The sequence below is a fragment of the Lygodium microphyllum genome, chromosome 4 (assembly GCF_053477565.2).
Source record: "Lygodium microphyllum isolate KBCC chromosome 4, Lygodium_microphyllum_v1.1.10, whole genome shotgun sequence".
Lineage (NCBI taxonomy): Eukaryota > Viridiplantae > Streptophyta > Polypodiopsida > Schizaeales > Lygodiaceae > Lygodium > Lygodium microphyllum.
The window spans coordinates 172,476,490-172,494,026 of NC_141138.1; the positions used below are offsets into that span (position 1 = coordinate 172,476,490).

At 42.9% G+C, this 17,537-nt stretch overlaps 1 protein-coding gene across 1 annotated transcript in view; it reads right to left on the reverse strand.

Moving 5' to 3' along the window:
* Window positions 1-15,367, reverse strand: part of LOC148037913 (putative 3,4-dihydroxy-2-butanone kinase) — a 56,995-nt gene extending 41,628 nt beyond the window's left edge. The window contains exons 1-11 of the mRNA XM_087676921.1: window positions 15,109-15,367; window positions 14,840-14,913; window positions 14,664-14,727; window positions 14,066-14,178; window positions 13,861-13,908; window positions 13,693-13,764; window positions 13,465-13,554; window positions 13,127-13,300; window positions 12,817-12,900; window positions 12,569-12,624; window positions 1,021-1,151 (exon numbers count right to left, since the gene is read on the reverse strand). Coding sequence (XP_087533047.1) covers window positions 1,021-1,151; window positions 12,569-12,624; window positions 12,817-12,900; window positions 13,127-13,300; window positions 13,465-13,554; window positions 13,693-13,764; window positions 13,861-13,908; window positions 14,066-14,178; window positions 14,664-14,727; window positions 14,840-14,913; window positions 15,109-15,145 — 943 coding nt within the window. The 5' untranslated portion in view covers window positions 15,146-15,367. The remainder of the gene's footprint in view (window positions 1-1,020; window positions 1,152-12,568; window positions 12,625-12,816; window positions 12,901-13,126; window positions 13,301-13,464; window positions 13,555-13,692; window positions 13,765-13,860; window positions 13,909-14,065; window positions 14,179-14,663; window positions 14,728-14,839; window positions 14,914-15,108) is intronic.
* Between the last annotated feature and the right edge of the window lie 2,170 nt (window positions 15,368-17,537).

A 17,537-nucleotide genomic window follows, 5' to 3' on the forward strand; every position in this document is an offset into this window, starting at 1 on the left:
CTATATGGGAACCCCATATGGGGATCAACCTCTATCATACAAGGAGAGCCAGAGCAGATCAGCCACTACCCAAGGGAGAGAAGATATAAGAGGGATGGGAGCAGATGTAGAGACCCCTAGTACCGATGATTTCATGGATGAACCAAAGTAAGCCCTTTACACCACATGAGATCGTCAAAGTAGATATGGGAGCACAACTACTTTGGGACTTGGGAAAGATCCCTAACTTTCAAGTGTAACATTTTAGTCTCATAGGCCAATTTGGCCTTTCGTAGACATTAATGTAACTTACTTACTTACTTATGATGCTAAAACCCAACTCCTCATATGTAGTGCTTTGTATTCATGTAGTTAGAGCTACAAACATAGCATAGTAGCCTCATTTTGGCATTCTTTGTTGTTGTTGTTCATCAAGGTTTTACATGGGTTATTCATGTTGGTCTAAAGGCCTATGTGAATTTGGTTCTTTTTCACAAACTTTCACACATGCATATTCACAGCCCCTCTTCCTTCAAACAACAAGAGCCAACAAGTAGAGGAAGCAGTTAGAAAAGGGGAGCTTGCAGCCAAGAAAAGAGGAACAAGTCAACTTCCTCTTTGCTTCTCACTTAAGTTAAACTATAATCTTAAACTGAACAAAATACACCTTAGTGAGGCTATTTATGCCTAATGTGTATCTGCAACAGGAGAAGGAACGGAAACCTCCTCTTACAACCATGTTTCCAGCTCCCATGTATTTAATCCACTCTCCTCTCTTTGGGTGTCTTTTCTAGAAAGGAAACTAGCTAGCTAGACCCAAAACTACTCCACTTTGCATTACTTAAAGATGGGTGCTAATGCACATATCCTGATGCACTGACAGGAATTAAAAGATGCAGCTGACTGTGTACAGTTAAAATGCAGAAACCTGCTAATAAGATGACAATCTTCCAGTATGACCTTGAGGACATTAGATATATTCTAACTTGGTGACTATACAAGTGTATCAAGTGACTTTTCTGCAAAGTATCAAAATCTCACCTGCCATATCAAGAGATGTCATAAAGCTGCCAGTGTAGACACGCTCTACTGCCAATCCATGATCTAGCTGTAGCTGTGCAACTGCTTTTCCAGCAATGATCATTAGCTCCATTACAGGAGTTGCTCCTAAACTGCAGCATTTCAATGAAGTCCAACCCTGTGAAGTCAACCTCAAAGCCAGCAAACTTAAAACGGATCAAAATTTGACCTGGAACTTTTGGACTGAGTTATCACCCTATTATTTTAACTAAAAGGTGAATGTAACTGTTGCATTGGTGCATACATTACTGTTCATGCAGTAAGCTTGAAATAAGATTTAAATTGTTTTTCATGTGGTATATCTTTTGTTTGTACCTCCAAGAATATACAAGTACTTGCTTTAGGAGATGAAGTTGACTATCATAATCGATGCACATACTTAAAGCAAAATGTGCTTACTTTGCAGTAAACAAATAGCCTGTATATAACCTGTCCTGCTGGTAGAAGAGCACCTTAATGAAAACTTCTATCATAGACAAGCTTAGAAGAGATTTCGAAAAGTGGAAGCTTCACCCTTCAGAACTGCCACAAGAGAATTCCACAGGCAACCTTTCAAACCAGACCACTCTATCACATGCTTTCTCAAAGTCCAGCAGCAGGATGGCAAGTGACTAATTACTATATTTAGCCTGTTCAACATTCCCACCAATGACTTGATACGTGTGGAATAAATTGTGTGTTCATACTTCAAAGAACAATAATGTTGCATGGAACAACAGCACTTTCAGAGCAAATGCCTAGAAAAGATTTGAGAGGGTGAACCTTCACATATTATCACTGGCATGAAACCCCACTGATGCAGCTTACCAAATAACCAAAACAAGCTTATGCGCCTTTGAAAGATTCCCTGTCACTGTACCCTATGCTACCAAAGTACCAAAACAGATGGCAAGTAGGCTCAGCCCACTCGACAGTCTCCCAAAAGATAGCAGTTTGATATCCATCAGACAAGGGGCCTGAAAGTGGAACTTGAGAAGGGTCAGAGGAGCAAGCTGATACTGAAATCTAGAAAAGTGAACCCTATCTATGTGTTCCACAAAGAAATATGAATGATCCTCCGTCATTCTAGAGATTAAGGTTTGCCATCTAAAGCAACAAGGTGTAGCTCATTGCCTGTGCTGAGAGACTGTCAAATGGTCATTGCATCAAGGCACTCCCAAAATAACATCAGCATGCACAAGAGAACAATGTCAAAACTCATGTCTTATGAGTAATCCCTCAAACCAAAACTTGTACATCTTGTAAGTTTGCATTCCCTGAAAAGGTTTAGCAATTTGCAAGCCACAATCCTTGCTGAGACAAGTAGGCAACCCATGTTCCAAGACACGTCTCCAAAACATGTACAACTCAAAAGAGAGTACAGATTTCAAAGTCAAAAATGATACTCCTAGTTATATATTACAGCAGAAATAAATGCATACAAGTGACAGACGCTGCTATCCACACAGTGTACTTCCAGCCCTAGTATGCTCCTGCAGTCTAACTATGTGCATTCATGGAATACATCTAATGGCCAGTAACAACACTACCTCTAGAACCGAAGCACCAAGCCTCCAGCTATAAACCACAATCTTAGCACCATCCATCACCAGTGGGTATAGACGCCACCTAAGAAGTTAAAGAGAGGTTGACAAAGAGCAATGGTGATTATGAACAGAACAAATCACAGTAAGTACACTAAGAGAGTCCACTAATAAACTTGGCCAACCCCATCTAATCAAGTGGATCTATCCCTGGAGTCTGATACAGACTGTTCAACGAACCTAGCCATACAACCACCATCAAACCTACCCACCTATCTTGTAACCATACCCATCCATCTAGTGGTACCTGCCTGGACCCACCCAGAAAATAAGTAGTTTAACACGGGTACCACAGTCCATAACATTCTCTCCTAACGGCACTACAATAGAGAGCTCAAAGAGCTGAGGCAGTCATCAAACACAGCTTTGTATGTAGAGGATGGCATTGTGGCACCAGCATTTACAGAACCCAAAGGGCAGTAGTCATAAACTTAATCTGCAAAATACTTAGCAAGTTAGAATGCTCCTTCTCAGAGAGAAAACACAGATTGGCCCCAAAGCTTCGCATGCCTTGTGGTATTTCTTCAAGATTATTAGAGCCATTCAATCCTGGTACAAAGAATCTGATTTCTGCTCTGAAACCTTGCATTTCAGCCACCAGTAGACTCTATCCAATAACTGTTCTACCTACTCTTCACAAATCAGTCCAGCCCTGCCTGATCACTAAATCACAAGTTGCTCCCACCAACTGAGACTAACAGATACTAGATCTACCTGAAAACTTCAATTCTGCACAATCTCTTCAAAAAGCACTTGCACTCAAATCAAGACTACTGCTACAGCAAACTCTTGTGCCCTCTGGAGAGAAAGAGCCCAGCACACAGCCTATACGCAACCCTAGACAGCAAGTCTACACTCTTCAAAGCAGCCTGCAGCTATTATTATCACATCACCACCTCTTTCAGCATTCATACCGTTGTTCCATCTTGCGCACACTTGGAGGAGATGAGAAACAGCCTATCTTTGCACGTATACTCACGAGGCAAAGAGGGAAAATTGCCACTATGCTGTAAGAACAGCCACAACCCCTTCCTTGCATTCCATGACTACCTCGAAAACTGCCTCCATCTATCAAAACTGGCACTTACTTGACTTATGGTTTTACAGCTTTTTTCTTGACACTTGCATTAAAAACATATTTTAAACCAAAAAATTTAGATTTTAATGTCCAAGCCCAAACCTTGACCTTATTGCCCAGATTTAATATTTTAACTGAAACTTTGGCACTAAGGTTCAAAAAGCCTCATTCATTCACATGTGGAAGTGCCCTTTGAACTTACACATTAAATAATTAATTAATGCTCTCAACTATTGAATCCCTGCCATTAATGGACCTGCCCATGTCTTGCATAGGTTATGCAGTATCTTGCCTGCCTAAATAGCTCGAAGTAAATCACATTTAATCTTGATCTTGAAAAAACACATCTTGGTCATACATTGTACTATTGTTAAGGCTCCATCTACACCTTTGAGATGTTGGCACAACAAGAAGTGTGAAGATCAATTAACATAATTCCATTGAATCAATTGGCATAGGTGCATTAGTTTCTCAAAGATACAGACTTCAACCCACATTGGAAAAGTTCACTTCGGTTTCAAAAGGGTGAGCAGATGCCGAAGGACAAATTATATGTGTCACAAGAACGTGTTTTTCACTTTTGAATGCTTTGCTACACATTTGACCTAACTAAAGGTCAAATGTGCAAATGTGAGGTGACGTGTTGTACAAGTCAATTAAGTGACAATGTCGGGCTTAGAACCCCGAAATCTCAATCAATGTCAAAGTCAAAAGTTATAATAAGTTGTGCTAGTTAGGTACTAGGTGGTTCCTGGTGACAATTGTGGCACAATTCATTAGCTATTAATGTCAATGGTGGCATTAGAAACTAGGCACTAAATGATTAGTTTCATCTCCAAGCAAGGCGAAATTTGTCTAATTCATCTTAACAAGAAGGTGATAATGTATCTACCTATATATAAAGATTCTAGCAAAGACTTTTGTAGTTGCACATGCTTGAGAAAGTTCTCGAGGGCATGTTGCAATGCAAACATGAAGATGATCTTCAATTTGACATCCAAGCTAAACTGAGTTCTCTTAAATCCACCTCACTTCACGAAGCTGTTTCTTAAGCTCATGATGTGCAGACACAATGTGGCCTAACAGAACTCCTAAAGAAACTCCGAAGATGCATTTATGGAGGTGGTTGAGGGAAATCCCATACTCCCGACATCACTCAAAGCATTGCTCCAAGTATCCCCAATGCTTGCAGAGAAAACTGAAGACACAAAAATTATCTAAATATACCTCAATGAAATTATGTAGATGGTTCTAAAATGCAACCATCATTATTCGCTGAAAAGTAGCCAGGGCATTACAGAGCCCAAATGGCATCACTCTATAGGCATAGGTCCCCCATTCTATGGTGAAAGTTTTTTTGCACTAGTCTTCTTTGGTGACCTGCACTTGATTAAAATTAATTAATCAGGGCTGAAAATCAAGAAAAGAAGGCTGCCACTTGTAAAATTACCTATGTAATTGACTTGAGGGCTGGAGGAGAGAGAGAGGTGTTGAATCCAATTGTAAATTGAGGGAAAGGATGACTGTTGTGGCCTACTCTTGGGCTGTTTCCCAGCCAATGTAGACCACTTTGGTGGATGTTTGTATATTCTTGACCTACGGAAGCAACTAACTGTTGTTGATGCATTCTCTCTTAGAGATTACAGCCTCTGATGCTTAGATTGATGTTGGTAAATCCATGTAGGGCTCGAAAACAAAGACATTAACTGCTATGTGGCACAAGATCGCACTCAACGTATCAATCTCAATTTTGAGCTTCAGGAGTTTTCCATTAAGGAAAGGGATAATCTAAAAGTCAACTTGACCAAATATTAGCGATTCCTCACTAAGTTTTCACCTACTTGCTCTCCAAACTTAGATGACGATCAAGTTACATTCTTTTTTAATAAGCTACCTTAAAAATTCTTCCATTTCATTCAACACATTATCTCATTGCCCCAATTGCCGACCTTCTATGAGTTCGAGTGTCGATTCTTGCATTACGCAAGGCTACACAATCAAGTCCACAAGAAGTCCTCTGCATACTCTTATTCCGAGAGGGGTTTGGTTGCCTCTTCTTTCGCAAGGGAAAACCAACAATGGCATGAACTCACAAGATGCGAAGGCAAGTCAAAACAAGAATAACCCCATTTTCTCCAACGAAACCAAAGGAAAAAAACCCATCTCGCAACAACTCTCTAAGAAAATAGGTTTTACACACATTGCCCAAGATCCAACCACGTGGACAAGAAGTGTTATACCAAGGCCCAAAGTCTTCCTCCTAAGAAACCCCAGTAAATTGCTACAACTACCTCCACTCCTACAGGAAAGCCCATGTCAAAAGACGATGTACCAACGAGTCAGTAGGGTTTGTGGGGAGGAACACGGAGTGAACTCAGCAACACTGAGAAGAGAAGAGAAGAGAGAAGAAACTCTAATGAATGGAATGAATGTGATACAAGGGAACAAGGGTGCCGTAGCACAAGGAAGATGATGAAGATAGCCACGAACCACGAACCGCAATGTCCTCCTAAAGGGGTGTGAGGGTAGTGGAGAGGTTGGAGAGAAGAGGTGACGGACTGAATGAATTAGCCATGAGGAATGAATGAGAGAGCCGTCTATAAATAGGCACAGTCCATCTAGGATGGCACCCCTTTTTGGGGCTGCAAACCCCAAACGCAAAACGCAAAAATGCAAAAACAAAAACTGCGGGTGAAGGGTAAAGGATTTCTCAACACCCCCTCTCAGGCCCAAAAGGGGGAACAAGAGGAGTGAGGTGGAGATGCAATGCTACATGCTAAAGAATGCTCATGCAGCAGGTGCCACTTGGACAGTATCCCTCGTGGGGAAATTGTTCACTTGCCCAAGCATCCTAGCACAAAGATGATGAAAACATGCAATACATAGGAGGAATTTCGAACGTTGTGTGGTACCGAAAACCATAAGGATATGTCCATACTCGATCTTGGAGTTGGCTTCATGCTGACCAAGGGACGAAGAAGATTCACCCTGTAATCTAAGAATACCACTTGAAAGGAGACCTTTGAAGATAGTCAGGAGACTGGATAAGCTGTAGAACCCGAAACTCAACCTCGGGAGAGAAGCCACTAGCTCCATGACTCCATGCTGGAAGAAATACGAAAGCCTAGCCACCAAGTCACTATTGAAGACCCAAGGGCCTCAATCTAGGTGGGTCCTCTAGATCTTGGGTATGAGTAGAGGAAATGACTCCTCACTCCTCAAAGAAGAGCCACTCCTTGAAAGTGAAAGGTGGTGGTGTGTAAAGAACTTCATGGCACATAGGATCTCTCTCTGAATCGGAAGGAGTAGAAGTAGAAGCCCCCTCTAAAGCTGAAGAAGTACTAGAAGTCCCCTCTGAGAGTGAAGTAAGAAAATCCCCCTATGAATCCTTGTCTAACAGAGAAAGGGAATCCAACCACTCATGGCTCACAAACTGCGAAGCATTTGATGACGAAGAAAGCGCCGCCGATCATGCCACAAAGAAGGTATATGGGACTCAGAAGAAGAAGCCAGAAAGCACCTAGAAGTGGCCTCTCGAACTTGAGTGGAAGAGGGTGGAGAAAAAGGAAGCTCAAGATGAGTCAAGAGTGGGGAACAGTCGTGGGCTCTCAAAGAGAGTGGACTGTGGAGGAGATGTGGGCCGTGGAAGCCACTGTACCTGGAAGTAGGTGGGGGAAACCTCCACGCAGTGGGGTGGTCTCCAGGAGGGCTTATCGCCTCGTAAGGTCTTAGAGCCTCCGTGTGCTCGAAAGGACTTAGTGCCCTTTGGTTGCAGCTTATGGCCTTGAGTATAATACTCTGATTGCCGATGCAGAATGATCTTTGTGGCCATAAAGAAGAGGTGGCACAAGGAGTGCCAGGTGGGAGATGCATATACTCCGAGGGGGTGAGGATCAAAGGTCGAAGTCGGTAGTCATCAGTGGAATGACTGTTCTTGCCACGGTAGGAACACCCAGTAGACTGGTCATCTGTTGGGGAAGAAGACATGGGTACCAATGTGCCTTGCTGAAAAAGGAAGAGATCAGCCACAAACCACAAGCCACAATGTCCGCCTCAAGGGGTGAGAGGACAAGGGAAGGGCTGAAAGTGAGCTGCAAGCTTTGCAGGAGGGTGCTGCCAACTGCAAACGCAGTTTGCAACAGACCAAGAGCCACTAGCAATCAGGGATGTGCCACCAGGTTGTAGAGAACATCCGCCAACTGGCTGGCTGAGCCGCCAGGTTGAGAGAACAGCTGCCAACAAGCAAGGATGTGCCACCAGGTTGTAGAGAACAGCTGCCAGTAGGTTGGCTGAGCCACCAGGTTGAGAGAACAGCCGCCAGCAGTAGAACGACACGATAAAATGCCACAGTAGAACGACGCAGTGAAACGCGGCAATAGAACGCAACAATAGAACGCCGCGATAAAATACGGCAATAAAACGCCACAGTAGAACACTGCAATAGAATGCGGCAGTAAAAAGGGATAGTAGAACACAGCAATAAAACGCCACAGCAGAATGCCGCAATAAAACGTGGCAGTAAAACGTACCAAAGGAGAGGTGGAGGCGGCAGCAGTAGCCCTGAACGCAGGCTGGAAAACAGCAAACACAAGAGGGAGCAGCCGCCAGTTAGAATGTTGATGTAGCAGATGAAAAAGAGAAGTGGATACCGAACCCGCCACCGATCTTTGCCTTCACTGGAGTGGAGGATCTTTGCCACTGTGTGAGTAGATCTAGCTCTAATACCATGTCAAGACACGATGTACCAGCGAGACAGTAGGGTTTGCGAGGAGGAGCACAAAGTGAACTCAGCAAACACTAAGAAGAGAAGAGAAGAGAGAAGAAACTCTGATGAATGGAATGAATGTGATACAAGGGAACAAGGGTGCCGTAGCACAAGGAAGATGATGAAGACAGCCACGAACCACAAACCGCAATGTCCTCCTGAAGGGGTGTGAGGGTAGTGGAGAGGCTGGAGAGGAGGTGACGGACTGAATGAATCAGCCGTGAGGAATGAATGAGAGAGTGGCCTATAAATAGGCACAGTCAGTCTAGGATGGCGCCCCTTTTTGGGACTGCAAACCCTAAACGCAAAACGCAAAAACGCAAAAACGCAAACTCCGGGTGAAGGGTAAAGGGTTTCTCAACAACCCAGTGGGGCTACGCCTCCTGCTGCTACCCCAATGGCTACTACACATCTGGCACGCAAACAACCTCAGCAACCTATATCTTTCAATACTCCTAAAGGATTAGCTAATTAATCTACTAGCTCCCCACCCATCACACTCTTTGCATCCATTCCTAGGTCATCCTCTGCACCTCATCTAGGACTACTTCTCAAGCTCATCAGGCATTTCTATGGCAAAGGCGCATCTCACTACTAACCTTTATTTTACAAATTTTGATCTCTTTTGCAAGGTTTCGTATTTCAATGTAGGGCTAACATATAAGTTTGCATCAGTCCTTCCTAGGCTAGAGACTTGGGATGTGCACCATTACTTTCGTAGTTTCCTCTTCCTAGTAGAACCAACTGGAGGCTTCCCATACCGAGGTAGATCTTGCAGCATCTCTCTTGATGCTATCATGGCGGTGGCTTCTATATTGCTCTTCTAGTCGAGGTGCTTCATCCCCATCTTCATCATGGTTCTTAGCACATCACAAAGACTAACATCGGGCTCCTCTTCCTTCTTCGGCCTCAAAGACAACCTGAAACAACAGTCAACAACACCAAAAGAAACCAAAACCAAAACACTTGGGCGCTAATACCACATCAGACAGATATGGAGCAACAGAAGCAAAGCAATGAAGCTACTGAATACCTAGTTAACTGAACAAAAGAATAGGAACATATGAGCTCAAAAATGATGAATTCAAAAAATGGGATCCATATACCAAAGCACAAGAGTGTGTACAACCACACAAACTGTGGACAACCACTTGAGTCCTCCCAAGCTTCCTCTCTCTAAGATGATGCTACCAGTTCGACTTATTTCTAAAAACCCGCCCATACAACAATAAATGCGCCCAATACTACATCTATGAGTTGCCGGTTCGACTAATTTCTACCTTGCTATAACAATAATTTTCCTAGCTACAACTATGAGCTACTGGTTCAACTAATTTCTGCCTTGCCGTAACTTGCATTTTAACAACTGGAATTTGAACTTCGATCAACCCTGCATCTTCACTAAGCAACCAATTTTTTCCCTAATTTATGGAGAAATCTTTACCTTCATGTAGGTGTGAACCTTTGTTTGATAATTAATTGACTGCTCTTCATGTTTTTGGTCAGGTTTCAACCTAATGTAGACACCTAAGGGAAGGTTCATACTTTTGTGTCATGCCTTTTGTTCATTTCGCTCACTTCACAGATTGTCCCTTTCCCTTGATTTGAGCTTTTCTCTCTTGCTTAAGAGCTTGTGCTTTTGGTCTTACTAACCATAAGTACCCCAGTATTCTTTCTAAAACCCTTACTTATCTTCATCATACATTAGTAGCTTCGTCATGTTGTAATAAAATATACAAGTGGCTCCTTACTTTCTAAAGCTTAAAGACCCTAACTATCAAACTTGGAGTTTGGTAATAAAAGCCTAGTTTTTGTGGTAGGGCCTTTGGTATTAATGCTAGAAATTTCATTCCATTCCATAGGAATGCAAATTTCCATTGGTTGTGGATATCCATAGCTACAACAATTAAAACAAGTTGGCCAAGCTGAAAACCAACCCGTACAACAATAAATGCACCCAATGATGGACCAATTTCTAGCATTAATACAACAATAAGTGACAACATTCAAGGGATGGATCCCGTTTGCATTCTACACATCATGGGCGCATTTATTGTTGTACGGGGGGGTTTTCAACCTAGCCAACTTGAATTTCGATGTTGTAGCTATGGGTATGCACAACCAATGGAAATTTGCATTCCTATGGAATGGATTATATAAATTGTGCAATCGATTCTACAATCCTAGGAAGATTTGCATAACTTATCAAAACAATATCCCGTGTAAAATTGATTACTATGACAATGGTCATTAAGCTTAAAAGATTTCAATTCCCAAGGCTCATAAGCACGAGGTTCTCAATTCATGTCTAGTTGGGGGGCACATCACTTGGATGTTCAAATAGTGTGTTGATGCAAGTCTAGGCTCTTGCCCACTCAAAACACTTGTCTGGTTGGTAGGTGTTGAGCTAAAAATGCATCAGCTTCACTTAAACAGACCAAAACATGCTTAATTAAGGAAGAAACCTTGTTTACTTAAAAAGAAATGCGTTCCTAGAGAGTGTCTATATCCCATAAGCACAAACACACTTGGGAGGGCCCAAACTTTCTATAAATAGGTATGCTACCCTCTATTCAGCCCTAACCTCGTTTTTCCAGATTTCACGTGTTTTCAGCTTGCTGCCTACACCTCGTTTGCGGAGGACATCGCAATCCAAGCTGTCCATTGCAGTCTTCACTCATTTGGCACCTGTTTCCAGCCCTCTGTCATCAGTTTGTTGCCGTTTTCGGCCAGGCGACTGCTACTGTCCATCATCTAGCTGTTGTACAACCTGCCACGTCAACACATTGCTGCGTTTTGCAAGCCCCAGCTATTGCCATTATCTCCTCAGCCTATCGCTGTTGTTTTCTCTCCTATAGCCTCATTTGCTGTTTTCTCTCTCCTCACCTACGCTTTTAGTCTTTCTCTCTCCTGCACTCCCTGCTGCATCAAATCCAGCCTTCCTTGGTTGTGTTTGCTGATGTTCGACATCCGGAGGCTACCTTGTTGCGATTCGTCGGAGTACGAAACACTCTCCAGCTCATTATACCTGCCTCGATCCTTGAGATATAGGAGTTTGAGGTTCAATATTCATTCATTGCATAGTGTGTTTACCGCATGAGCATTGTATATTCAGTAGTCATATCACTTCTTTCATTCTCTGTGTTCATTGTCTCTGAGTTACCCTAACCCTAACTGTGTTCTTCTATCAGTCTGTGCTTTGTCGTACGGTGTTATTTGTGTTTCTTTGTTAGGGCATTTTTTTCACAGTAGGGTCATAGAGGAGGTAGGGTCACAAAGGAGAAGGAGGATCTAGTCCTTGTGCGATCAAGCTCCATTATTCATTATGCATGGGAATAATGCCACTTTGGCTCTTGCCCACTCTTATCAAGTAATATTTGGAGGGGAGATGCTCCCTTGTGGGTGTTCAAATGTGTGTCTTGTCTTCAAAGACTATATCTATTGGCAATAATGTCTCCTCACCTACTTTCATTGTTCTACACTAATGTAGGTGCTTCATAATACTAGATTTTGTATTTTGGCATTGCCTAAGAGTGCAAGTAGCTTTTTCCCAAGTACTTGAATGGTGGTAGTTCCCGTATTTGAAAGAGTAAACTTACTAGCCTTCAATCCTCAGCAACTATATTCTATATTCTTTAGAGATCTATCCTAGCAGTATGATCACATTGGAGTCTTTAACTTGTGGGACCTTCAACAAAATGAGGATGGCCCAATGAGACGTTAATTGGTTAGAAGAATAATTTTCACCACCCAATATTTACCACCTCGCTACAGCTCATGTAGTCTTACTTCAGGTCTTTGTCACTCTTGCCCTCTTTAGGGACACTCCCATGGTTCCCGTGGTCCTCCTAATCATCTTTTTGTCTCATCCATAAGTTCACATGGGTCCAAGCCAGCACATCCTTGCACCCCCCCCCCCCTCTCGACCCCCGGTTTTGAGTGTTTGGTGCGTTTCTAGGAGAGACTACTAATTAAAATGCTGAATCAATTTATGATATATGAGTTAACTCTCTTTGTAGAATAGGCATACAGATTCCAACATATAACAAAAATGAATTTGCTCGGCTAGGTTCATGGATGTACCCATTCACCATTAAAGCAACCCGACTCCCCCGCTTGATTGGTACATATTGAGTCTCCTAAAAAAAGGGACAATGAAACAAGTTAAATGCCTCAAGTAAGATTTGAAAGGAATGAGCCTTACATCATCAAACCACATGCAAGCCACAAGACATCATATGACAATGAAACCTTGCCAACAAAATTACTGGACTTACCAAGACATGGAGTGAGGGTGTAAGAAAATTGCATTTAGATCACTAGTAATTTACCGGGGAAAGTATCTGTCTCAGAACATGAGACACTACTGCATCAACTTGTTGGATATCAGCAACCGCCGCTCCAGGCTCACCATGCTGCACAGGCGGATGAGATGGTTTAGCTCAGTACATCAGGAGTTGAAAGCATTTGCAGCCTGCAAGAAAAATTGGCATCAGCATGAGAACACACCCCAAAGTGCAATGGTGGAGCTCATGCTCATGCCACATGTATAGCAATCATTCCCATAACATAAACCTAAACTCCGGCTTACATCGTATGCATACATACAATCCATCTCTGACTGATTAAAATTTCACTTACAATTCCAAGCCCAAGCTCCATCTTTCCAGGTTCCAACCTATCAGATGTAACCTGGCCAGGTATTGTGCACACAGATAGAGCGACCCCCATTGTGCCAACTGATTCAGCCACCTTCTTGGCTTCAGCTGTCACCTCTGCAAGGGTGAGGCCAGCAGCAGCAGCTGAACCAGCAACCTAACCAACAGTGCAACAAGGCTTAAACACATGAGGTTGATATATTTTATGGTTGAAGCCACAAAGTTACCCATCAACTCATTGATGCATCATCAGGAAAGGACTTTCATACTGACATGATCACCTTGACTAGGCCTACCAGAAACCTGAGACAAATAGCTAACCTTGTGCACAAAAAGTGTGCCAGCAAGCCCCCGGCGTCCTGCAGCCCCTCTAGGGGGAGGTAAAGCACAATCATCACCCACAATCACCATCTGGTCACCCAGCACACAAGAAAAATCAAGAATCTAGATAAACACTTCCTTTAAAGTGTGATAACCAAGCCATAATCGCCTGTCAACACCATAATAAATAAGTGTATTCAACATGCCTATGTCTGCCACCCCATGTACCTCGACTTTAAAGCCTTCTGCCTTTGCCTGCTCTGCTGCTAGACCAAAGTTCAAGCGATCCCCAGTGTAATTCTGCTTAAGAGCAAATGTCATCCATGTGTCTGTCATCTTGACCTGATAAATGCATCTTTTTAAAGGAAACAGAACCAGCACAATGAGAGACACTACCTTCACTATTAGAAGGCAGCCAGGTGGACCAGTGACAGCCCTTATTGCCTGTATTACAGCACAGGAAGTAAGAAAGGTGCATAGTATTGTCAAAGCTACATGAAATTTCATAATGACAGTAGTGAGCAATACATAATAATTACAGACAGGGGAAGTATGCCCCATTTCAGCTCAACAGATGCACAAACCACCCGACTATACTTACAGCTAGGACTGCATTGACAGAAGGGGATGTAAAAACATCACCGCACACAGCAGCAGTAAGCATCCCCAGTCCAACAAAGCCAGCATGAGCCGGCTCGTGTCCACTCCCCCCTCCTGCCATTGCCAGAAATGAATTAACAAAATATTAAAACCTAAGAGATGCCAGAATTTGTTTGTAAAGTTCTAGCAGCTTTAAAAGCAATAACATAAAGTTCCTTTTCAGCAGAGTGTCACATTCAGCTGTAAAAAGGGGATTAAAGGAAAAGGTGAAACAAAAAAAAAAAACTCTCAGAGAATCACCAAACTTTAGTAGCGAACAAAACTTCCGTCTAATTCTGATCACAATCAACACTAGAGCACCAACAAATTTTATTGGAGCAAAACGCAAGAACAACAATATAATGAAATGGATTTCAGGCATGTACAGGGTGTTAACCAATCAGCTAATCTCTGTACTGACTGAGACCGTAGGGATCCGAAGACTTATAATTATTATGTATAGATATTACCTCTCAACTTCTCAAGACAGCATACATTCAGGCAACCAAGTCAAGCTTGCCTAAAAGGCTTAGTGACAAAAATTTGCTACAACAGCTCACCAGAGATCACTGCCACCTTGTCGTATGTCGCTTTGCAAACATCAGCCCGAAGAACCACCTTCACCTGGCAGTGGCAAAATTTGGACATTTTGGTCACATGAAACACTAAATCCATCGAAGACAGGCCAGACGTTCCGAAGGTTTAGACCTGAGAGAATAAATGTTAAGTTGTCTACCTCTGGAAATCCATCCAGATATTGCAGGTTTGGAAATGTCTCTACCATTCCTTCAATAAGCTCCGTTACCACGGCTGTTAATTTGAAAGACCACATCCCCAGCTCATTAAGGCCAAACGCGTGCGATTGTTTGTTTGAAAGTGGAATCGCTTGAAAGAAACTTCAAACAAATCTAATCGTCGAAAGTGAAGACCAGAGAACTAGGACGACTTCAAGTTTAAAGAATTTGTGGAAATGGGGAGACGCGCAGTGAAACTAGCAAATCTTACCATCGGGATCATTGATGAGCTTCCTTGCGGCCCGCATTGCGGCCGGCGAGAAGATGCAGGTGTGCTGCCACCGGCGTAAATCAAAGAGTCCTCAGCGGATCTACGTTAAGCAAAACCATAGAGCTAGCTTCTTAGATTTGCACAGGTGGAAGCGGTGGTTCATGACATTGGAGGAAAAAGAAGGGGAAACGATAAATGGTGATGATGATAACGACGATGAGGATGGTGATGATGATATGATGATGATGAGATAATGCTGGCGCAGAAGGTACCTACCGAATGCCTGGATGCGGTAAGGGAAAAGAAAAGGTAGGGCAGGAGAACGTGCGGGAGAGGATTTGCTGACGACGGAGATGCGGGGGAGGGGAAGGAAAAGATGGTGGTCTGAGAAGGACCATATAATGATATAAGTTGTCACGATGATGACTTCCTTCTCCGGAAGAGGCCAAAACACGACATTATTATGGTATTACTGTATTTTCATATTCAGGGAGGGGCAATGTGTTGGTTTCCCTTTCACGATAATTCCAAGGCGAGGTGCTGAGAGCACGGAATCCTGAGCGCGCACACACACACACACAGAGACTCTCTAGAGAGGGGGGGGGGGGGGGGGGGGGGGGGGGGGCGGATCGACAATTCTCATCACATCCATTAAGGAGTCAGGAGTCAGGCCTCACCCGTCAGGAGTTTAGGATATTTATATTTTGAATTTGTTTATTGTAATTTGTCTCGCTGAAAATGAACAAATAAACTTTAGCATATATTAAACACACATTCGAAATTCAATTATTCAAGTGAAATGAAAAGGCCGATCGTATGGATAGGATTTGGGGAGAGAGGGGGCGGGGCCGGGCCTCCGCTATTGGGGATGTAAGGTGGTGATTTGACAACCGATTGCTTGTTGGGGCTCGTGCGACGTGCAGATGCTGCCTCGCTTGCCGGTACGTACGCTTAATACGCAAGTGACAACTGCCCAACCGCACTGCGGTACTGGTAGACACCCACCACGCGAAGAGACGATGATGACTGGTTGCGGAAATTTTTCTTTGTATTTCTACCTAAAAGTAGCGCGCGCCGCTAAGGCAATACGTATGGCCTAAGCCGGCTGGTAGTTTTGCGTGGTCAGTCACCCCGTAAAATGTTAACTCGTACGGGGCCATAAGCCTACAACTCCCGTCAGTCGCGTGTTGACTCAACCTCACCAACGGATCCTCGATGTAGGTTAAAACTTAGAACTCATCAGTAGTATGTGTAGTGTACGAAGGCAGGACTCAGAAGAGACTCGAGAGGAACTCTCCTCCCCACTCTAGTCTCTCATCCGTATTCGTTTTTTTCTTGTCAGAAAGAAAAATAGATTCAATTCTTCTTTTTGCTGTCTCTTAATCCTTTTTCTAAAATAAAATTCATCCCTCAAAATATGCTTCCTACTACCTAGTCTAAACCCCCCCCAATAGGGAGGCATCGCATGCCATTAAAGTTACGCCTCCCTCCCACTCCCCCCCCCCCCCTCCCCCTAGTCCAAGACACAGGGGGCACACCAATACTTTTAAGGGGCGTCCCCCCTATAGGAAGCCCCTAGGGCCCTACCCTTAATATCCTTGTACAAATTTTACTTTATGAATGTTTGCTGACGTGTCACATTCTCATGACTTTTCTCTTGCAAGGATTCTCGAAGCTACCCATTCATTTGGCATTAGATTGACTTGGTAACTTTTCTCCCCTTTAAAATACAATTAGATTGCTTTGTCACAAATTTATATTACAAGTGTGTGAGTCACCATATTTTGGTAGAGACAACTCGAAGGATAAGTTGCCTTGCTGACCTACAACCATGAGTTTCAAACCTAATGGCCTAAGAAAAGCACATACCCATATCACCCAGAGACGCCATGGAGACCTTCAACCATGAATTTCAAACCTAGAAGCCCAAGAAAAGTGCACACCCATCACACCACATAAGATGGTGCCAAAGTTTCAAAAGTGCATACGAGGACTTTGATGTAAGGCATCTAATCCCTCTTAGTAGTTTCATAATTAAATACTCATTTTTGAAAATAAGACTCTTAAAGTTGTTGATCAAGATTGTGATGGCTAAAGTAGTTGCCCTCCATATCATATAGATAATGCTTACCCTATAAACAAAGGAACAACTCAATCATCTTGAATGTTTAGCTTGTTCTCTTTATTGTATTACTTTCATCACTATTATTGAGGTGCCATATATTAGATCTTCAACCATGCGGCATAGAAAAATAAAGAACACAAGATCATAATAACACTCTCACATAACCTTTAAGTGTTGATATATATGAAAGGATGGTATGCACCTCCATGCACATAACTATATTGCCAAGACTTGTGACCACCATAAGGCCTAGTAAAATAGCTAAATAAATGGCTATATGCCTTTCGAAAAGCATTGGTTGAGG